Below are 23,558 nucleotides of genomic sequence, written 5' to 3'. Positions count from 1 at the left end.
AACTTTGAGGTAGCTTCGTTTTGCATTCTTTACTGTTAGAACTACATAGTTTTACTCTAACTCTTATTGTAGTGTTTATATGCACTGAGTTCCCTGATATATATATATATATGTATGTATATACTTAGTATTCTCTAGTATGGGTTAGCGGTACTAGAGTTGGCTGCTTATAGGCATGTGGTTCTCGAATTCTCCCGTCCAATTCAAACCAAAAAATAAAAATAAAAATTAAATAAGCTAAAATGTAGAATATTTTATTGTGTATATATATTATATGAGGCATCATATAATGAGTAAGGTGTGAGGACACAAATTATACATAAGTATATACTATATACATAAAGATATAAAGATGTGTAACATTTTTACTTAACTGAAGCAAAAATAAAAACATGTGTGTTCTCTTCGATATGCTTGCAAAACACACACATAATAATCATTAAGAAATACATACGAGTACTTAAAAATCATCGAAACTGCGAAACTAAATGACAAAGATTCTTAATAAAATAAACAAAATAAAAAAAGAGGTACAATTTCAAAGAGATATAACAGTTTTGGTATAGCACAAAATAAAATTAGGATATTCAGTACACATACAAGTAGTACTGGGATTGCTTTGGTTACGAATGGTTTAATCATGCAGGGAGCTTTCGACTCTGCGATACGAGTCAGAAGAGCAACGATTATTGCAGCAGCTCTAGCCGTTCTTACTTGTATAACCCAGCTCATTGTGAACAACTAGTAGAGATCCTGCAATATTCGGGTTTTGAATTGCTAGTGTAAGCCATGTTCTCTAGTAGTGCTCTAGTGTTAGAGCCGTAGCTAGTCATATGCCCAATGCGACTATTCTCCATATACTCGTACGAGTATGTCTCATTTGTGGTATCATTTAATTAAATGGGTCTGCTAGAATGTTTTCTACATAAATGCTGTGTGTGCATGCATGTATGTAATAAGGCCTTTAAAGAGTCCCAAAGTGAACTTGAAATGACTAGAAATTGGATGTTAGGTATTTGCTTTATTCTTGTGGCTGATCTGCTATCTGCTATCTTCATTCTGCTATCTGATTTGATCCCAGTTACCGACATACCGAGCTGCCGAGCTGCCCACACAACCGTTCCGTGTTATTACCAGGGGAAATACAGAGGGAGAGACGAGAAATTATCGATGCTATAACTCAAGCCATAAAAACTGATCATCTTTCATTACTATTTGTTATCACTTGCTCTTCTTAAAACATACGAGTATGACTAACAGCTATCTTTGGGATTCATCTGCTCTTTTGGGATCACTTTTGTATGGAACTACTTGTATTTGATCGCTTGTTTGGTTGAATTTGCTACCTCCACTCTATAAAAATATAATCATTTGCTTTACATACAGGGGGATCGATTCATAAGCCCGGACCGCCCCCTTGATACGGCCCCATCACTGATCATGCTGATATCCCCAAACTTTTAACGACCCGCGTCTACTGACTTCATTGTTACATTGTCGCATTGCTAACGATTAGTAGAATGAACTGCACCAGGTATCGCCCACTGTAGGGCTAAGCATGCCGACCAAATTGCTAGTGAGATGTGCTGGCACGGGGCCACCAGCAACAGGCGTTGTCGATGTCAAGTGATTAGAGGTGGGCAAGCATTGGAAGCAGTAATTAGCGCCGTAGTTGTTGTCCCAAAACTGCTGGCCCTTGCACTGAAAGCGAACGGCGAATTCGAGGCGCTGTCCAACGTGCAACGAGTTGCCAAAGAGGACGAAGGTGAATTTGTCTGAGAATCCATCGCAGGAATTCTCCACATAATTGGCCTGTAGGTCGGCATAGCTTCGCCAGCCGTCCAGCGAGTAGCGCACGTGCACAGATTTGTGGAAGTCCAGATTGCGTACTCGCACCGAACCAGCAATCGTCTGATTGATGTTATCCGTGACGGCTGCATTCTCCAGCGAGACTTGTTTCTCGCGCACCGCATCGAGGAATGTGGGCAGGCCACCCGGCTGTTGGAACAGTGGCATGAGCAATTTGTCCGACTTGGGGCCCAGCTGCAGTGGCGGTTCGGAGTCGAGAATTTCCAGATCCTCAAAGGCGGACTTGGGTATGTTGGGTATTTCGTCAAGGAAGGTCTTTACGTCAGCCAAATCGAGTCCAAGGACGTCAGCGAAGCGTACAATTTTCTTCCGCCCGGGTGTGCCAGGTGGGGTTTTTCCTGTTTTTAGTGAGGAACAGCGTCGCACACGTTGGGGTCGGCAGTCGTCCTCATCGTCAGTGGTATCAATACCATGGCTGTGGGTCATCTTCTCCGGTGCCGACGAGGGCTCTGCTACATCTACATTGCCTTGTTCGAGCTGTGCAATGTTCACATCAACAGTCAATTGCATGCTGTAATTTTTGTCGGTTTCATCTTCCCCAAGCTGCTCCTTATTTGTCGTCGATGTAGTCGGCGACACTATTACATTTTCCTGAATCGGTTGCTGCTCTGTATGTCTACTGTCAGCTGCTGTTAGCTCCTCCTCTTGTACCTCTGCTTGCTCTGAGATTGGGATATTGATGTCTCCGTTTCCTGAATTTATATAGTCGTCGCTCTGCTGCTGCAGTTCGCTGAGTATCTGTGCCTGCAGATCGATCTCATCCTCCACAACAACATTTTCTGCCTCTGCCTCTGTCTCTGCTTTTGTCTCTGCTTCTGTCTGTGTTGCCGATTTTTCAATCTCCTCCCCTATCGCGGGCTGCTCGTGCGCTTCCAAGCCTCCATTTGTCAGTAGCTCCGGCGCACCGTTAAGCTGTAGGGCATTCACAAACTCATTCAATTCGACCGGCGGAAGCTTACTACGGTGGGGCTGCTGTGTAGTGACTGTTAGCTGGTCCGCTGTTGTTGTTGAGGCTGTTGCGCCACTCGGGGCATCAAAATAGGGACCGTCTGTGCTGCTGTGGCTACTTGCAGCCGAGGCGCAGGCATATCCCGACACCGCCGTCGAGTTGTGCGGCGTATTAGAAGCGGTTTCGATGAGGCGCAGATACTCGCACTCATCCACTGGGCTACCCGGACTTTCCAGCTCGCAGTCGAAATCGAAAAAGGAGTCCGACTCGTGGCGTAGCGGCTGGAGATCGGTGACAGTCTGTTTTGATTCGTTTGGGTTAACCCAGGTATTGGTGTTGGTGCCATTTATGATCGGTTCGTCCTCTGCACTGGCGCCCTCTTCGTTGGTCTAGGGATACAAAAATAATTGAGAGCATGACCTGAAATAGGCGTGGTCGACCGCTTACCTGGGAACCCAATGTGCGCAGTTTGGAGGACAAACTTCTCGCAAACGCCTCGGCTCGACCACGGCATGATGACATCCCTATGGTTGGTATGATTGAGATAATGCTGCAGGGCGGCCTGCTATCCGGTGTGCTACTGTGTGTCAATGGTAAATCGCCGGGTTCGCTCATTTACGTCCCAAGCCTGCGGCTGCAACGTACTGCGAAATATCTGTAAGAAAACGAGAGTCGAAGACGCGTCAGTGAAGCACTTTAGCTTAAATGTCTTGAGTAAACAAATAAGTTTGCTCAAAAGAATCTGATTGCTCTTGTTATTATTTAAATGTGATTTTATTTAATGCCTCTTTCACAGCTTTACATTATATATACATATACTATACTTGTAGTACATAGTACTTAATGCGTATTTGCTTTTTTACCTACTACTTATATTCAAAGATAATTTACTCAATTTATCTGGTATTCCTAGCTGACCCATTTGAACTCCAAATTAAGGTATTCATCTTCGTCTTTGCATACTCGTATGTATGCGTGAAATATATACAAGTTAATAAGTATATAAGTATATACACACGTAGGTATACATATACTTGTATTGCAGATCAGAATCGGAATCTTTAAAAAAAGTCAAGGCAGCTGTCAAAAATATATATGCGTGTCTCTATATTGGCCCGACATGACAAGCGGGTTAGCTAAAATATTATACCATAGCATGTCATATGATGTGGAGCTTTTGACACTTTTCCGGCCACTAGAATCCGCCTAAGGGAACTATTTCACTGCAAACAGACTACTTGCTAAAAAGTCGAAAAAGACGATCCGTTTTTTAAATAAAAAAGCATTTTCCGCCTTGTCGCCAGCAAAATTGGCAAGTGTTTCTGTTATTGTTTTGATTAGCTGGGACCACACGTGCTCTGCTGCCGTTGATCAGGTGTGGGGACCACAGCTTGTCCCTGATGCCCGCTCCCAGCCACGCGATGTTCAATGAAGACCTCAGTCGGGCAACCGATTTCCCAAACAATTAACGTGCGATCAATGCTATGTAAATGGGCCTTGAACCCTCCGACAGCGACATTTCTCTCTCTATTTATTTTTTGTTTCTTTGGCAGCATGCATAGGAAATTTAACTAAGCGGTACAAGTTTGTTTTAACCAATTAATTGCTTTGTGCGATGCAGACAAAGTTGTATAAAAAAGAAATCGCCAGGGAGCAGTATAACGTACCGCAGCTACATATAAATAAGTATGTCGATTAAAAAGGTCAAATGTGTGGGCTTAATTTCCGTTTATTGCTTGTGGAAAACAATTATCAGGGATGTATTAAATCATATGTATTGATATGTGTAATATGTATGTATGTGTGTAAGAAGAATTTGTGCTTATGTATGGCGTTTTCACTTAAGTATTTACGAATATAGAGAATTTTTTTTATTGTTCAATTACCGGCGATTTTTTCAAGATATGCGAATATCGCACCGTTGTAGTATTTTCCCTTTGCGAGTGTATGCATGTATGTATGTAAATACTTATGTACTATATGTATACGAGTTTGTATGTGCACCGAAATTAAAATTGTTCGTTCCGAACATTAAAGAAACTGGCTAAGGGCCAAGTGCCTAAATGCGTTTCAGGTTCGGTAGGAAATGACGTAAGTAGATGCTTATCGTTACTCTCGTTTACGGCTAGAGAAAATAAACTCTAGCTCTCTACTTAGCACCGTAGCAGAAATAAATAAATTAATCAAATTCAAAATTACCCATAATATTCAGTTCCCAAGTAGAATTGAAATCCGTTGTAATTGAGAGACGCTCAAGATATTAACTTACTATATATACGTAATTAATAGTTGGTTGGTATAATCCATAGGCCGAAATAAATAAAATACAAATAAAATAATTAAAATACAATGTGTCGATTTAAATGATTTTCTGTAAACCTTTCTCTAGTACTACCCAATGGGCAAAAGGGTATACAAGTTCAGTGTTAAAGAGTAAAAAGTTGAACTCTTCCATGGCAGTACATCAATTTGAAAAAAACATGTTTCTAGACACTGAGAAAACACATACATATGTACATATTTGTACTAATGTTTGTCTGAGTGTATTTAAAAACATCTATCTATTAATAAAATTCTATTTATACAATCTATTCTCCTTCCCTTGCCGAACTGCTTTGGTGATTTATGCTTTGCCAATTAAAAAGTGTGTTTTGTTTTGGATGAATCGGAAAATGTTCGCACCATATTTCCATGATAGTGCGTTCACATGATTAGGCGCACGCAGTTGTCAAATATTTGTATATACTATACTACTTGTATAGTAGGTATAGTTATTCTTATGATAAACTTAATTGAATTAAATTGGGCCAAATGTGTTGAACAGCTTCTCTCTTCTCTTCTTTTTATCAATTTATTAAAGTGTCAGCATGGGTCCATCAAAATAACTTAGCCTGAGTCTTCATTGACATTTTTGTTCATTTGGTTCAATAGCTGGAAACAATTCAGAAAGCGTATAAGCAAGATATTAATCAAGGCTTATAGAAAACAGACATTGAAAGTGTTTCTTCAGTGTATTAAATAGTGCGCCATTAGCATGTGAATGCTTGTGGGCCCTTCGCGCCTATTTGAAAGCGCTTCGCATTATCACCTGCCAGACAAGGGGCTGCGGCTGATGTTGCCCTTAATTATTACGGAGCGGCGTTTCGATCACAATCTTTGATAGATCATTGCGGTTATTTTTAGCAAGCGGCAAAAGGCACGTAAACAGTAATATTCGTAATAAAAATAAAAAAAATCAGAGCTCAGTTTACGATTCAGCGTGTACGAGTACATCGTCATCTCACTAACACTTTTCAGCAATCACACATGCACTAAATACTTACACTCTTTCTCACATTCAATGCCGTAGATGCTGTGTTGGGATAAGCCCTCCGAGGTCTCGGCAGCGTATATGTAAGTTAATTGTTAGAACACAAGCACATATGTATGTATATACACACACACACACTGGTTGTTAGTGTTGCTATCACAGCGTCTTGGATATAGGCTGGGGTTTACTTGCCGCTCTGCGACTTCGTCTCACTGCACACCACGTTCACGACTGCAGCGTCACGGTGGCGAGAATGCACTGAATCCGATTTTTTTTTGGCATAAAGCAAATTCGCGCGGATTGATAAGGCGGACAACAAATCGAACGCCTCGCCGGCGTCTGTTCTGACACTGATGCGCATGTGTATGGCCGTCTCGTCTTTGCAGTCGCAGCAACCTATTCGAACAAAGTGCAGCTGCCACTTCGTTGCAGTTACCAACGACGCGTCGCGACGCCGGAAACGGTCGTGATCAGAAACACAAATGAATGCTAATTCATGGACATCGTCTTTGCACCTTTGCCGTGCTCTTCTGTGAAGCATGCTGTGAGGGCTAAATGAAAAATATAAATCGATGGCCATGGTCCCTATGCCCAGGTACTGCATTCAGATAAGGGCGCATCTATGATGTTATCCATTATCGATATCACTTATCAGCCACTAGCGATTCTAAGTGTTGTCAATCTAGCTGGAACTGGCTGTGATTGCGGCTATGTGTTTCGGTTATTAAGGTACACATACGTACACTCAGAAAAAAGAGATGGTGTAATAAAGGTGAAAACATATTTCCAAGTTGGAACTTGTAACAACATTTATATAACATACTGGATTATTTAGTTGAATCAACAACAAACTAATATTGATATTGTCATTTTAGATTACATATTCTTATATCTGTCGTTTTTCATAGACATTTCAATGAAATCTATACTATTTACAGTATATCTTAGTCTTGGTCTTCTTAGTCATGGTCTTCTGTTTCATTCTTAGAATATAATAGCAATGCAGAAGCCGAATTCGAACAAACTTCCATAATATTATTGGTTATTGTGGCACCAATATTACTTCACAGTAAAAAAGCTAAAACTGACCTTTAGAAGTTTTCACTTCAATAATTGCATGGTACAGATGATTATCTTCATATTGAATTCCATGTGGCCGTATGCCAATTTTCTTCATGATTGGTCAATTTGAAAGGAAGTTATAGGTATAAATGTGATCTGTGTCCAAAATTGATTTAAATTTTTGTTAATTTTCTATTATTGTACACATACTAGTGCAGAGTATTTTAAAATCGAGGCACCCAATCATAGCATTTCCCTTATTCTTACATTAAAATCGGAATTAAAGTGTTCACACTTCAAGTTACCAAAACAAATTGTGGTGAAAAGCCGACGGTAAAAATATTTAAATCGACGTGGAAATATTTAAATTAAAATGTACGTGTTTTTTTTAGTGTACATTTACATATACATATGTATTTGTCCACATATGTACAAGTACCCCATGAGGATGATGGGCTTAGTGCAGTTATCAGGTAGCGACAAGTTTCGCATGACACGGATTAGGTTTTAGGAAATATCGTACATTTGTAGAAAAGAGATTAACCGCCTAGAGTCCATTTCGTGTTGCATTGTAACAAATAAACTGCGATGACCTTCAAAATACGACCACGCTAATAGATATGTATATACCTAAGTATGCAGCTATTGACATTTTCTAATTGAAAACAAAACAGAGATGTTACTATTTAAGAGTATGTCTTGCAAAAGTTTATAGTCCCCCCATTTATAAAAAAGTCGGTGGCCGTAGCACTGACCCACTGATCAATGAAGTATGAATACTTAAATTAATTCAGCCACGTGTAACCCTCCCATTGGTTAGCCCGTAAATAAAAATGCGTTGACTTCACAAAAACTATTTCATAAGCAATAAGCGCTACATAGGTGTAACTAAACTCATCAACATTGTAATCGGTTATTGTAATTAACTACATATTAATTTCCAATCATTTTGTAAATTTATATGCTCTCTGATTTTTAAAAAAGCAGACTATGATTTTTATTGTTGTTACATTGAATACCCAACTCTAGTTTTCCATTTATTCCGCTTATTTCAAGAAATTAATATGCTGTTAAGCTGCTGAATAAAGATAAGGAGTTGTTGAAAACTGTACTGAAAATTGTTTCGAGTTATTTATTTATAGGATTTATAGGAATTTTTAGCAATTTTATATCATGAGGAACATTTGCTTTCATTCACTCCGACAAGTTATGTATTACTGCCATTCATTACATAGTGTAATGCTTTGTAGTTTTTATTTGTTTATAATATATGTATACATGTATATTTATATTTATATAATATAAAATGTATATGTATTTGTATGTTCATATACATTAATTACTTTTACTATTTGTATGTTTTGGTTGCTGCAGAGCTTATCCAATTTTCCAATGGCAACCATAACAGCTGACTGCGTTGGCGTGGGCTTTATTTATAAATATAACAAAATATAAATTTACGTAGTATACGCGGCTATGTGGTGAATTGGCCAAAGAGCCAAGCGCTTTTTGCGTTGTATCTACGTTGGCAGTGGCTGCCGAAATGATTTATATCCTGGCCCCAACGTAGCCTATGACGTCTTCGGTGCGGCTAAAATGCTGCGCATTTCAAGCCAAAATCAAGGGTTTTAGTGAAGTTGAAGTCTTTGCGAGCGAACTAGCAGCCACTTCTACTCATGTGGCTTAAACTCTAGATCTTGCAAATGAATACACTAATATTCGACACTCGAACTAAATGTTTTGGTTCTACTTGTATATTTGAGTCTGTATCTACATACATATGTATGTACATAACTTATGTACATATGTATGTGTTTGTGCGGTGGGTGTGCGTGATTGGTGTGGGTGGCTGTCCCAGTAGCGATGTACATATTTTATTTATATTTGTATGACATTGCCATCCAACGAAATGTCAAAAGCAAACAAAGCTAAGCGCCGCAACAACAAATTATTGGACACAACAACAACTGGAAGCAACAACAATGATGTGAAAAGCGCGTGTGCCGTTTATGGAGGAGCTGCTCCAACATTCACAGATACAGATACTTTAGATTTCCACATGCTTTCGCTTTCCCTTAAGCTGGTTATACACTCACCCACACATACGCATACACGTACACATAAACATACAGTGTGTGTGTGTACATACATATGTACATACATACACAATATATTGTTTTTATATTGTTTTTATGGTAATTGCTTGGGGCACCGATACTTTAACCGTAACCGATAATGGCAGCGTGGATTGTTTTGTTTTGATTGCTAAAGAGAAAAAAGGTTACAGAAAAGTTGAAAGAGAGAGTAAGAGTGAGAGAGGGAGAGGAAGAGAAAATACGCGGCAAGGCACGGCGTAAGGGCTTAAAGTTATTGAGAGGGTAGCTATACATTTTATTAATAATTTTTTAAACTATCACTGTTTCATCATCAAATAGCTATTCGCTTTATACTCTTTCATGCATACCTACATATGTATGCATATATGTATGTACAAGTATATCATATTTATATGATACCTACTTATTTATAAAGATATATCCCAAATATAACTAAAATGGTTGTATCATTGTTCATTACCGATATATAGTACATTTTCTCGATATTATTATGTAAAGTATGTAAATAAGTTTAAGATGAAAATAAGAAAAATCAATCAATTGCTTTTTCAATTCATTGCTATCTCTTATTGAAAGTCCAATAGTCAAAATATATAGACTGAGTTGTGTTTTTTTTTTTGTCGTGCTTATCCTCAGTAACCTGGTCAGTAATCGGTTCTTGATGTATGTACACACACACCTACAGAATATTTTTATACCCTGTATCCAAAGGGAAAGGAAAGGGTATACTAGTTTTGTGCGAATGTATGTAACAGGCAGAAGGAGGCGTGGCAGACCCCACAAAGTATATATATTCTTGATCAGGATGAGAAGACGAGTCGATATAGCCATGTCCGTAGACATCCAGTTAGTAATTATATATCCGTATACAAAGTTGCATTATGATAGGTTGATCAGAAAGAAAGGTATAGCCATATAACCATGCCCAATGCACACATACATATGTACATATGTACAAGTACACAAATTCTGATGTAAATGTATGAATGCATGTATGGAATATTTTATATTTAATTTAGTTAATTAAATTAATTTAATTAAATTACATTAATTAATTAATTAAATTAAATTAATTTATTTTTTTGTGGGGTGGTACAGGGTATTTAAGAGTTGAGCTTGCTCGACTTTAGCATTCCTTTCTTGTTAATTATTGAGACGTCGCGAAGTGGGTGATAATTAATTCGCAAACTTCTATTACACCCAGATTTTAAAACCGAATAACACGTGGGAATAAGATGTTGGTACATTTTCAATTGTGCACCCGGCTTCTGTCCATGATTTTGTGCGCAGTACGTACTTGAACCAGAGCGGCATCAGCAGCTGGTTGAGTATGGGGAGGGGTACGTGTATATACCAAGTTTGGCTCATATAATTGTCCTTCTAAGATATTTGTTTTCAAACACCATTTTTTTTATTTTTATTTTTATTTTTTATTTTCTTGATAATTTAAGTTTTATAGAGAGTTCAACTGTATAATAAATTAAAGTTTTCGCATGTGTGCAAGTTGCCTGCACATAGCCGACTCAATCTCAAGATTATCTGATAGATACAAGAACATACATATATACATCTGTAGCTTTACGTACAAAAGTATGTATGTATGTATGTCCAATCATATTTAGCTTCACGCACAAAAGAGTCAATTAACCATAGTAATTGAACTTTTTTTTTTGTTTTTAACTAGATCGCTTTGTCGAATTATGCTTACATACATACGAGTATATTCATATTTATACACACTTATATTGATTGGGCCACTAAATTAACTAAAAACATAAAAATATACATACAATAAAAACTAATTTGAGGGTACTATATACTATGTACATAAGTATATACAAATGTACATGTACTCAAAACTACCCCAAACAACGTTTCTGCATAACACTTATTATTAATACTAACTTGCTTTTGTTGTAATTCCAAGGCGTTGCTCTTTCAGCTGTTTATTTTCTTATTTTGCTTGCTTTTTGTAGCAGCAACAATATATATTAGTTGTTAAAATTGTCGCCCAAATATCCCACGCATATAGAGAGTATGTATACACATTTAAATATATGTACATATATATGTATTTATGTATATAAATATATACACATACATATAGTGTATCCGTCGAGTGATGGTTATATGTTGATTGCGTGCCTATGCCCCGTTAAGTAGCCCGATTCGGCAGGGAAGGATATTGAATGGCGAGCGAGCAAATGAACCTCGGTCCGTTTCGTGTGCACTTTCACTTTCTATGACCAACTTCCCGTTATGTGGTACATTTACGTATGTATAGTAACAAGCACATACACACACAGTGTTTTGTTCACGCCGCCAGGTGGCGCTGGCTGTCTTATGGACGGTAAATTAGATAACACTTTACTTTATGTTTTAAAATGGATTGAAGTTATACGCAATTGGCTTCGATTAAATTTCTGTCCAAAAATGGCGAGGTATGTTGTACTTTATTTTTGCTTTTTTTCTGGGCATTTAATCTCGCATTTTTACTTTCGGTTCACTTCTAATTGACTGTCAACGCGCCGAAGCTTAGCACTGAAGTTTTGCGCCCGTTAGTTTGATAACGAGATATAGAAATATAAAAAGGTTAACATGAAAAAGGAGGAGCACACACCGTCGTCATCGGCGACGTCGTTTTCGTCGCACACCAGAGTCGCAAATACAACACACAATTTTTAATTTAATTTCATTTTTGCCAGCAGTAGTCGCAGCAACCGTGGCAACCGTGGCAGCAGCACCCGTCGTAGTAGCAACGACGACGACTTGGTCGCAATAAGAGTGTCATTCAAGGGCATTGCAAGGTCGTAGAAGCGTAGCACACAGCACAAAGCACACACACAAACACACACGTTTACATGCAAACAGAGCACAACACATAACAGAACAGAACAGAACGGAACAGTCAGCATGCGATGCGTCTTTTCGGCGGCGAGAGAACGGGCTTTTTAGATACATATATTTTTCGCAAAGAGCGTAAGAAAGATATGCTCTCAGCGCACGGGCGCCCACTATCATTTGAGTTGGTTTTGGTGAGGTCGTCTTTTTCTTTGGGCCGTCGTCCAGCACGCACGAAGTGCTTTAATTAGTATTAATTTGCAGTTTGCCGATTTTTCTCGATATGCTGAGTTGTATCTTTCAGATACACTTACGTATTGCCTCAGATTTATGCTAATTTTATTTAGCCCAGCGGCCGCTGTTGCTGCAACGGGTGGCAGCCTGCCAGCGTAACCTGTTCGGTTGTCCTGTCGTGTGGCAACTAACAGCTGGTAAAGTGTTTTGGGCCTTCATCGTCAGTCCAACATTCTTGCATGCTCCCCTCATAGACTTTAACAATACTCTCTTTCTCGCTCTTAATAGCCATTTACAGTTTGCGAGTAGGTGACATTGGGACTATAAGATGGAAGAAAAATATTGGGATACGAGTATAACTTTACCGAGTAAGTCCAAAAACCAATAGGCGGGTTTCATAAACGACACTATGTTAGCATGAAAGCAGGAAATCATTTCAAGATTTGGTCAAAAAACGAAACAATTTAGCTAGAAAAAAGCTGAAATGGTAATAGTCTTCAAAGCAAATCTGTTTTTGACCTGCATGAAGTCGTCGATAAATTAAAAACAGGGAGAATAAAATACTTATCAATTCTATGATTATAAAATATAATATATAATTATATTGCATACATTTCCATTATTTCTATTTATATATGTACACGTAAGTATGCGCAGTATAAAGTTGAACCTAAGGAGCAACTATAAAAAAAAGTTGTTACCAGAACAAAGGGAAAAAAATTGTATGTGGTATTGATATGGTAGATTTGTTTTGTATTCTTAAATGGGTTTAAAACACTGTTCCCAAAGGGTAATGTGTGGTATTGAATAACTCTTGTAATCTTTAGTAGTTTGTACTTAAATTTAAATTGTTAACTGTAAATGCGTATGTGTCCTCATTCCAAGTTTCATTATGATAAGTTATTTCTGCAGGAAGTAATTTTTTTAATATATTTTTTTCTGTGTTTAATATAAGCATTGAATCCGTGCATACAGACTTAGCACCTTAACAATACATATTAAGTAATAAATAAAATACATACATACTCGTATGTATGTACATATGCTGTGTATTGTTGCTGTATTCATTAAAGTACACAAATTTACTGAACAAAAACATATCCGCAAACCCAATGGCATGTACTTGTGTGTATGTATGAATCTACGTAGGTGCTGCATTTTATGATTTGTTTTTAATTAATTGAAATGATTAATACATTTTTATAAAAAGAAGAAATTAATACTTGTACTCAATAAACCTTTGTTTTGTAACAGGATCTATCATTGTGTTATTCTTCTAAGGAAATGTTACACTCAAAAGCTATGATAAATGATTTTACATCTTTTATGGTTTTTTTAGGTTATGTACTAGAGGTTTTTTGTACTTATCGAATTGAATTAATGTGTTTAAAAGAATTTTTACTACCTTATCCCCACTATGCAACTGAATTTTTAATTAACGCACCTCTTCCTTCCTCTCTCTATCTGTCTCTGTATCTCTTAACCGAATGCCCTCTCCACCGACAGTCAAATGTGAAACCGGCGTCATTTTAACGTTGTTTATGTATGTACATTGTACACACATACATATGTACGTATAATTAATAGGCTCCATTCAATGTTGCAGAAAAAAGTTTATACCACATTGGCGTCTGGCTATAATATGTCATGACTTTTTATAATAAAAACACTCATCCATTTTCTTTTCATGAGAACTATATCCATTTTTCTCTTAACCAGTGCTCTTAAATGTATGTTTAGATGCCGCCTCTCCACGAAGGTACACACGTGTTGCAAATTTTCGTAAAGTAATAACAAAAGCCGGTAAGCTGTTACAAGAGACTTAATTTGACACTCAGTTTTTAAATCGTTCGAGTTTTGAAATAAAAATACGATGTAATTAACAATTGCATAATGAATCAAGTTTTTTGAGCACATACAACTTACATTCAGATCGAACAATAAAATACAATATATGTATGTACATCCATACATAAGTAAGTAAATGCGTGCATGTACATACATACATCCACACGTAGGAACATAGATACATCGTATGTACATATGCGTGCAACAAACTATAAAAATACATTGTCATAATTCGAAAATTCAAAAATTGCATACTTTCAGGCATTATAATTTAAATTTGATTTATTGTTCATTCATTAATAAATCTAATTTTTTTTTTCATTTAATGAAGTACCATATACATGCAAAGTCAGTCTTGAAAATAAGCACATTTATCTAAATAAATAAATAATAAATACATGCATGCATGCATTATGTGGGCATGGGTACATGTGTTTATGGTTACGGAAGCCGCAAACAGGGCGACTGGCAACCCTGCACAGCTGACAAGCATCTGTTCGGTAATTCTGCGCAGTCCGACAGTGTACACACACATACGTTTCAATTGGTTAGTGACGTAGGCTAGGCAACAATGTCATTTGTGTACAAATAAAAATCAGTCATTCGTAATAAACAAAAAAAAAACTGAAAACGAGAACGCTGTTGCCGTTCCTGTGGTGCCGCGGCCACTGCTGTCTTCGTCTTTCACGCGTGATGCCAGTCTCGGCCACTGTTCTGGTTTATGGTGCTAGATCAGCTCTAAATGTGTCGCAGTCCGTACCACTTCTGCATAGTCTGCGCCAGCAACAACAATGCCAATCACTGAGAAATAACGATGACGCGTTGACAGCAACAAGAGTGGGTTCATTTCGATTAATACATACATACGTATGTATTTAACTTCATCATAACGATTGGGTGTTTTTGTTTTATTGGTTACCATAGATGCGCTTCTCCAGCAGGCATTTGTTTACGTCGCACCAAACACACACGCATACACACATATGTATGTATATCCGATTACATATAAGGGCTGCCACCTTTTAGTTTTTAAACAACTGATTGGAGTGCAGCCCTCGTTTGTAATTCCCCGCGAGTTTTTTAACGGCTGTCCACTATTTGTGAATGCAGTCTGCATTCTGATCGCGAACAAATCGGGCGGTTTGTCTGGAGGGCCTAAACCAAGAAGTGAAATTATCTAATTTGCAATACATATTCATCGTAAAATATAACATGGTGTGACATTATAATAACGTTTTATTGCCTTATTTAACTCTGTTCAAAACATGTTATGTCCTGCGTAAACTCGATGGCATTTTCAGCAATTGCGTCTCTGCCATATAATCTAAAATCATATAATCTAAATCGCATTTCAATTGATATCAAATATACTATGTCTTCTGCATGGTCATATGCAATTGTATAGAATGTGACGGTACATTCTAACATATACCTTAGAAAAGTAACGACAAAATTGTGTACTCAAATTTATAAAATCTTATCAAATAATTCAACGTATGACAAATTATTAGATTGTGTGCACAAAAATGCTCGTAAAAAGTTTGGATCTAGCTGGTTAATCAAACCAAATTATTGAAAATCAAAATATCAGAATATTGTTACTCTACGTTTAAGTTTATTATCTGAATATTATTACTTTATATTAAATCTTTTTTTGTTACTTTAACTGTAATTTCAGGCCCAGATTCAGGATGCCATTCATGGTATCATAGATCTGCCTTCTTACATCCAAGAAATAACGCAGCATTTATATTTTCAACGATTGAAGAAGGTTTTTCAGTTAGGCTTACTACCGCTGTCAGTAAAGCCTGGCGCCAATCACACGCGCTTCGAACATTGTATTGGGTAAGTCGATAAAAAGACAATACAATTTTCTTAGTGGGTATTAATAATTATTCTTTAATAACAGCACCTTCAAGAGCGCCCAAGACCAGTTGAATGCTCTACTCCGGAATTCGAATTACGAATACGAACTGCCGGACTGGTGTCGTAAGTCCGTCGAAATTGCAGCCTTGCTGCATGACATTGGCCATGGACCGTTTTCGCACACTTGGGAGCACGTATGCGAAGGACAATTTAACGTGAGTATTGAGTGAAAACAGTGGACCCATTGTTGACAGAGCGAATTAATATGATATTATGCAATATTCACAGCACGAGAAAAATAGTGAGGCTTGTGTTGATAGGGTTTTCAGCGATGCCAGGGACAACGAACTTGTCGCGTTGCGGGATGACCATAATGGACGTGGCGTAAATCTCATAAAAGCATTAATTTTGGGCGACAGGAGCAAGCTGAACTATGTAATGATGCAGCATGCATATATCTTTGATATTGTGCACAATAAAGTTTGTGGTCTAGATGTGGACAAGTGGGACTATCTGCGGCGCGACAATCATTACCTCCAAGTGCTCAGTGCTGATGAAATGGATTTTGATGAAGTCTTTCTGAACGCTCGAATTGCGCCTGATGGTCAACGAATTGAGTACCGTTACGAGGACTACCATAAAATTTGGTTATTGTATTTGGCGCGCCACCGTTTACATTTAGAGGCATACCAGCTCCCCAAGGTTTTGCTGTGCAATGACATATTTGGCGAAATAGTTAGGCGCCAGCAGCCGCATCTGCTAGACGTGAATGCAGAAAGCGATCCCGAGGAATGGTTGCGGCTCAACGATGAACGTGTATTAGAGCAGATTACCAATGATACGGAGGCGCAATACTTGCGTGCAACCGAGAGGATAGAAGAAGCTAACGAAGGGAGGCTTGTAAGGCGACGAATAAGTGGGCCTGGTGAAGATATGAACTCGAATAAAGTTTACGCCTTCTATGGCAATCCGAGGTAGGAGCTTCTAGTAGTTCCATTTCGCAGTGCTAATGTGATATGTATTTCGTTTCCACAGCCTTAGGAGAGACATATTTCTTCAGGAAAATCAACAACAATCAACAATCATCGAAAAGTATTTTAAACTGAAGTAAACATACATCCTACTCCGAGAAAAACGCCAAAGTGTTCAAGAAATATATTTTTTATCTTTATCGTTTTAAATTCTTTGCTTGCTACATTTTAACTATACTATAGGTAAATGGCTCAGGTTTTTTGTCTAACTAATATAAACACATATACTCAAAGAAAGGCACAAAGTGTTCAATTTTCAATTATAATTGAATTATATTTTTTCTTGTTTAGTATAAATGCAGTGGAATTTATATGATAAATAAACATTTTGTTGATTTTAATTCTTTGCGTTTGCTACATTTATACAAGTTTGTTTTATTTTCTTTTTTTTTTGCAACAAATTTGATTTCTTTTTTCGCATATGTTTATTTTTATATGCGGTTCAGTTATTTTTTCCAACTTTTCAAAATAAATAAATATATTTTCGGAACATAATCGATTGGCTTTTATTAATACATTGATTTGCTTACAACCTTATATTTATAATATATAAAAACTAAACACAAATTTCAACAAATTAAATCATCACAATTAGAATGAATTCAATATATTCACGCACGCTAGCTCTAGGATGCGCTTCTGTACTTACATAAGCTAAGTATATAAATACTATGGATTTTCGAAAATGAACAGGAAATATACACAGGGAAAAAAGATTAACAAAAGAATTAGCATTGGTGAGCCTGTTTATTTTGGCTGACTAAAGAGTACCCGTAGAGTAAAAAGGGTATAATTAGGTTTGTGCAAAGTATGTTACTGTCCGTCTGTCTGTCCGTCTGGATGAACGCAAGGATCTCAGAAACTATAAAAGCTAGAATAACCAAAGTTGGCATCCAGATTCTCCTAGGTCCGAGAAAGGACGAGTTTATTTTATTTTTTGGAATTTCCCCCCCCCCCCCCCCCCCCCCCCCTTCCCCCGCCACAGAATTTCGTCAATAGCGACTACATTTCAAATGCTCCCTAAACCAAACTTTGCATACATAATTTATATATATATATTATCTACTGTTGTTTAAAATTTTATTCAATTCGGTCAATTCTACGAAAAGTTACAAGCGAAACAAATTCTCGCCAGTACAACCCTCCCAAAAAACCACAAAAATTCGCTCTTCTTCTTTTTGCTGCTGCTATGGGCGTATATAACTCAGTGACGGAAGTTTACCTGGGTACAGGGTATTACACTGTTGGGCTTGCTCGACTGTAGCGTTCTCTCTTGTTTTGATTTCCCCCCTCTACCAAGATACAGAATTTCGTTAGTACTGTCCACATTTCAAAAGCTACATAAACAAAACTTTGCACACGTAATTAATATAGAATCCATCTTTGTTTTAAATTTCAATCAGATCTGTAATTTTTTAGAAAAGTTATTTCACTCTAGTACTACGCCCATAAGCTACAGCATCAAGCTACCTCATCTTCTTCTTCTTCGCTATGGGCGTATATAACTCAGTGATTGAAGTTTATCTTGGTACAGGGTATTTCACTGTCGGGATTTCTTGACTGTACCGTTTTCTATCACGGCTGAAAATCGCCATCAGCATCAACAATCATGTTAAAAGCAAAACAATTTGTGTGTTTTTCTTGAATGGCTTTAAAGGGTTTTTTAATATAATTGGTGAAGGTTTTTACTTTTACCGATATTAACATAGTATTGTGTTCATCTAAGATGCTTACGTTAATTTTCTGTAATATATTCTGCTTAAATGCGTATTCTGAGCCTTTGTTGCTGCTACAAATGTCAACAATGTTTGCATGCCCAAACAGTAGTTTTACGGCAACAAACGCAATTTTACAGAAAATGTGCAAATTGGGACGAAGTTCTTTAGTAATTCCATAACAAACATATATTAGTTACTATTTCCACATTTATAAGTTTTTGCAACACTTTACCATTCAACTCATGCAACATGCAACTCTTTACTATTCCCCGAAACACAGCGCAACTTATAAAGGTTAATTTAAAAAAAAACACATGAACAACACATGGCACAATTACACGAACACACTTCATAGCTTAAAAATAGTTTTGGATTATAATTTTACATACCTTGCTTAACGTTTTCCATTATATAACTTAACTTTTGTTGGTTGTTTTCTTAATTCTGGAAGCTCTGAAAGTTTACCAAAAATTGCTGTCAAAATCACAATTACATGTGCTTCACACAATCAGGTAACTTTGACTGCGCGCCAAGAAAATGGTGTTGCCATATCAGCATGAATTAATTTAATTTTCGCTTAAATAAACAATTTATAATCAAATAAAAATACAATTTTTTATATTTGGACAAAATTTTTTTGACTTTCTGCCAAAAAAACCATAGTGCGTTGGAGGGAAATTTTTCATTGCTTTGTGGGAATGCTAGTTTATTATTCGAAGGCAAAGCAAACGATTTCTATTGGAGGTTTCACAAAACAGCGCAGGTAGTGTTTTGGAACGCGCTGCGTAAACAATTTCGTGATACACGTACAGACGTGGACAAGGTTACCAAAAAGCTGTCCCATTTAAAAGGCAGGTTGCAGAGTTGGTCGAAGAAGACAAGTCTGACAGTGGTAGCAATTTCTCAGAGGATGAGGAAGAAGATGAAATAGGTGCTATAGCTCTCATATGCTGGAATGCCGCAAGGAGGGACTTCGGTACCAAGATTGTGCTGCAAAGCGCAAAGTATTTTGTTATGGGTGCGGCGCTAGGAACACTTATAAGCCAACTTGTGTAAAAAAGCAAAAAAAAAAAAAAAACGCGAAGGGGAACACACTAAGCAGTCGTCAAATACCGTGTGTTCCGAAGAATCAGGCGACGAACACCGACTAAGGAAAACTATAGATAGCTCTAGCAGTAACGCCAACGTAGGAGGCAAAAATACTCCGGGTGCCATTGTGACCGCAGTAACTGACACACCATACTGGCCACAGAAAATTAATGTTTTGAGCGAGAAGTTGGGGGGCTTCTGGATACAGGGGCCGCGATAAGTTGTATTGGATCTGCTAAGTTGTATTGCATCTGCGCAAGAAGTTATAAAAAGCAAATTGGCAATGAAACGCGAACTAGCAAGCGTATGTACAACGACCAACGGAAGATTATGGATTTTCATATTATACCATCGCTCTGGCAAGGCTTGTATCTAGGGATCGAGTTCTGCTGCCTCCCCCATTGCAGATATCGGAATTGAGCAATAGTAACAGTGGTCATGAATTGTCTTTCAAATATTTATTTATTTATTTATTGTTAATTACTTCCTAGCGCAACAAGTAGAGTTACTTATATGTTATAGCACTAGTCACATAAAGAGTTTTACATATGTACTAAACTAGTTAGTTTATAATGAGATTATATTAAAATTTGAGACAGAGAATTAAAATAAGTTTAATAAAATTTATATTTTTCTTAAAACTAAATTACATTGTAAAATGATTGTATATGTCATGCTTGTTATCGTGACAGTTTATTAATGCTAATTTTGAAGATATTTTTTTAGATTACTTCGAAATTGAGTAGCGTTTCTGATGTTTTTTATGTGTGTTGGTAGTCCATTCCAAATGCGAACAGCATATATGAAAAATTGTCTGTCGGATAAAAGAAGCCTGTGGCGCTGACATACTAAGTTATGAGTTCTTAGAGATGTGGAAAATTTAATTCTTTGATACAGGTATGCTGGTTCCTTAGTATTTATCAATTTTTGTAGACATAATAAAACTCGAAAGTTTATCCAAGACATGATACTTAAGTTCAAAAGTTGGTATGCATAGCTGGTGACATGATCAGAGCGTCTTAGACCGAAAACATAACGAGCGACACTATTGTAAGCGACTTTTAGTTTTCGGAATGAAATTGCGTCACAATTTGCATATACCTCAACACCATAAGATAGCATTGGAAGTATGAATGTTTTCGCTATCATCATTCGCAGATTTACAGGTAGGAATTGCTGAGTCAAGTTCAGAAGTCTTAACGCACCATAAACCTTACCAACAGCCTTATTTATATGATTGTTCCGTGTCAAGCTCCTGTTGAAGCAGAAGCCTAAGTTATTAGCTTGATCGACATATTCAATCGGAGTGTCTCCAATCACAAGGGAGTTGAAGTTTGAGGTGTTTAGTTGGTTTTTATAGATTACTAGGCATTTAGATTTAGTGGGATTGAGTTTTAACCCATTGTTTTTAGCCCAGTCAGAGATTTTACCTAGTTCACCATTACTAACACTTATACACTCATTTAATTTAGTAACAGGACGACTAACATACATTTGAACATCATCAGCATACAGGTGGACTTTACTGTTAGACAAGACATAAGGGAGGTCATTCACGTACAAGGTGAACAATAGTGGACCAAGAACAGATCCCTGTGGAACACCGCGACTAACAGGTAACAACGAAGAATGATCAGACGATATTACAACAGCTTGACGCCTATTGGACAAATAAGAATGTATAAAAGTTGTTGCCGTTTTTGAGAAGTAATACATTCTATTAAGTTTAGTGCACATTATTTCATGATTAACACAATCAAATGCCTTACTGAAGTCGAGTAAGCTTAAAAAAGTAACACAGCCAGTATCCATTTGACTGCGAATATCCTCAACCACATTTAGGACAGCTGTGGTACAACTTCTGTGCTTTCTGAAACCAGATTGGTCATCGCATAAGAGAAGGTTTTTGTTTAGAAAGTCACTAATCTGGTTTGCTATTAGATTCTCGAAAACTTTTGAGAGATAAGGAAGAATAGCAATAGGACGGTATTCATTGTTAGTCTTAGAAATAGGACAGATTTTTGACATTTTCCACTTATCAGGAAAGCAGGAAGTCATAACTGATGTGTTAAAAAAGTGTGTAATATGCGCTAAGACTTTAGGTAAAATCATTTTGATGAATTTTGGGTGTAGGTCATCAAATCCGACCGCGTTTGACTTAACTTTAAGAACTGATTCTAGGACATCACATTGACTGACACAACGAAAGCTAAAACTACTATCACAGGTTACATTAGGTACAGCGTTTACATATGTATTATGCGTAATGACAGGTACTTCAATTTGTACAAATTTATTGTTTAATTCATTCACGTCAACATCGGAGGGAAGAAATGATTTCGTTTTACCAATACCCATTCTACGAAGCTTATTCCACGTCTGATTGCTTGAAATCGCATTGCTAAATTGTGAAGTATGATAAGCTCGTTTGGCAGCATTTATCAAGCAAGATGCTTGCTTTCTGAGGTATTTGAACTTAGAATAGTGATATTCAGATTTATATCTTTTCCACTTTTCATATGCATCATTACGTTTTTTAATGGCAAGTCTAATTGTGTCATTAAACCAAGGTTCTTGTGTGGGTCTAACGATTTTCGTTCGTAGTGGTACGAATTTGTGGTAGAGGTAGCTTATTTTGTGTTCGAATTGTTGCAGTTGAGAATCGACCGTGGGTAACCGGTAAATATCGTCCCAATCAAGTAAAGAAAATTCGTCATTTAGCTGTGCAATGTCAATATTCTTAAAATCTCTATAATCTATTTTATGGTCAGTTTTATCAATAAAAGTGTCAAGTGTCAAGAAGATAAGGTCATGTTTAGAGAACACAGGTACAGAAAGTTGGTCGTATAGTAAGATTTTCTTTAAATTATTAATAAAAAAAAGGTCAAGTAATGTGTTAGAGGTTTGTGAGAAATGTGTTGGTTGTGTTGCATTAACAATTTTCATGCCTAATTCCTCCATATCATCAACTAGACGAGCGTCACACAGAGCATTGGAATTGAAATCACCCGTTAGAATTACGTCTTCATAGTTCATTGAGATGTCAGAAAATATACTGATCAGATCAGTGTAGTTTGTGTTGCGGTGAGGTCGATAAATGCAGCCAATTAAGATGTTTCGGCAGTTTTTTAGGTGGTATAGTGAGATAAAAAGGTATTCAATTGCACACCCCTCAGGTTGTTTGCATATAATTCTGGCTTTGATTTTCTTACTTACATATATTGCAACTACATATATTTCATGCAAAGAGAACAGCTTAAGTCAGTAATAGATGGCTGTCCATCTTGTAGCGTCGTGGGATTGGGTAAAACAAGTTTAATTTCGCATCGTCATTTCCCAGTTTTACCAGCTAGGAAGGAAGTAGACTGGATGTTAAAACTAGGCGTTATTGAGGAATCTGATAGCGCTTGGTCCTCACCTGTTGTTTTAGTCCAAAAGCCCGGTAAAGTTCAGTCACTCTGATAGAGGCATATCCGCTCCCTCAGATAGATGGCATTCTAAGCCGGCTTCCTAACGCAAGGGTTATTTCAAGCATTGATTTAAAAGATGCATTATGACAGATACCGTTGCATCCAGACTCTCGTGAAAAAACAGCGTTTACGATCCCTGGTAGGCCGCTATACT

At 37.2% G+C, this 23,558-nt stretch overlaps 2 protein-coding genes across 5 annotated transcripts; one reads left to right on the top strand and one right to left on the bottom strand.

Annotated features, from left to right (window-relative positions):
* Positions 1 to 233: 233 nt before the first annotated feature.
* On the bottom strand, positions 234 to 12,570 carry LOC115630263 (glycogen-binding subunit 76A). 3 transcript variants are annotated; one of them, XM_030526808.1, is made up of 3 exons: positions 12,463 to 12,570; positions 3,266 to 3,473; positions 234 to 3,207 (listed from the first exon to the last, which is right to left on the bottom strand). In XM_030526808.1, exons 2-3 carry the CDS (start codon positions 3,431 to 3,433, stop codon positions 1,513 to 1,515), a joined length of 1,863 nt encoding a protein of 620 aa, XP_030382668.1. In that variant the 5' UTR covers positions 3,434 to 3,473; positions 12,463 to 12,570; the 3' UTR covers positions 234 to 1,512. The 3 variants fall into 3 exon arrangements, with proteins under 3 accessions (XP_030382668.1, XP_030382660.1, XP_030382675.1); XM_030526800.1 differs by lacking the exon at positions 12,463 to 12,570 and adding an exon at positions 11,213 to 12,055; XM_030526815.1 differs by lacking the exon at positions 12,463 to 12,570 and adding an exon at positions 6,142 to 6,335.
* Positions 12,571 to 14,840: 2,270 nt separating this feature from the next.
* Positions 14,841 to 17,468, top strand: LOC115633722 (deoxynucleoside triphosphate triphosphohydrolase SAMHD1 homolog). 2 transcript variants are annotated; one of them, XM_030531189.1, is made up of 5 exons: positions 14,841 to 15,067; positions 15,909 to 16,075; positions 16,140 to 16,311; positions 16,385 to 17,070; positions 17,132 to 17,468. In XM_030531189.1, the coding sequence occupies exons 1-5, from the start codon at positions 14,924 to 14,926 to the stop codon at positions 17,205 to 17,207; spliced, it is 1,245 nt and encodes a 414-aa protein (XP_030387049.1). In that variant the 5' UTR covers positions 14,841 to 14,923; the 3' UTR covers positions 17,208 to 17,468. The 2 variants fall into 2 exon arrangements, with proteins under 2 accessions (XP_030387049.1, XP_030387048.1); XM_030531188.1 differs by having other exon boundaries at positions 14,841 to 15,097.
* The last annotated feature ends 6,090 nt before the right edge of the window (positions 17,469 to 23,558 follow it).

The sequence above is a fragment of the Scaptodrosophila lebanonensis genome, unplaced genomic scaffold (genome assembly GCF_003285725.1).
Source record: "Scaptodrosophila lebanonensis strain 11010-0011.00,11010-0021.00 unplaced genomic scaffold, SlebRS2 tig00000001-arrow-pilon, whole genome shotgun sequence".
Lineage (NCBI taxonomy): Eukaryota > Metazoa > Arthropoda > Insecta > Diptera > Drosophilidae > Scaptodrosophila > Scaptodrosophila lebanonensis.
Note: the sequence above shows the minus strand (reverse complement) of the source record. Positions and strands in the feature narration are given on the sequence as shown.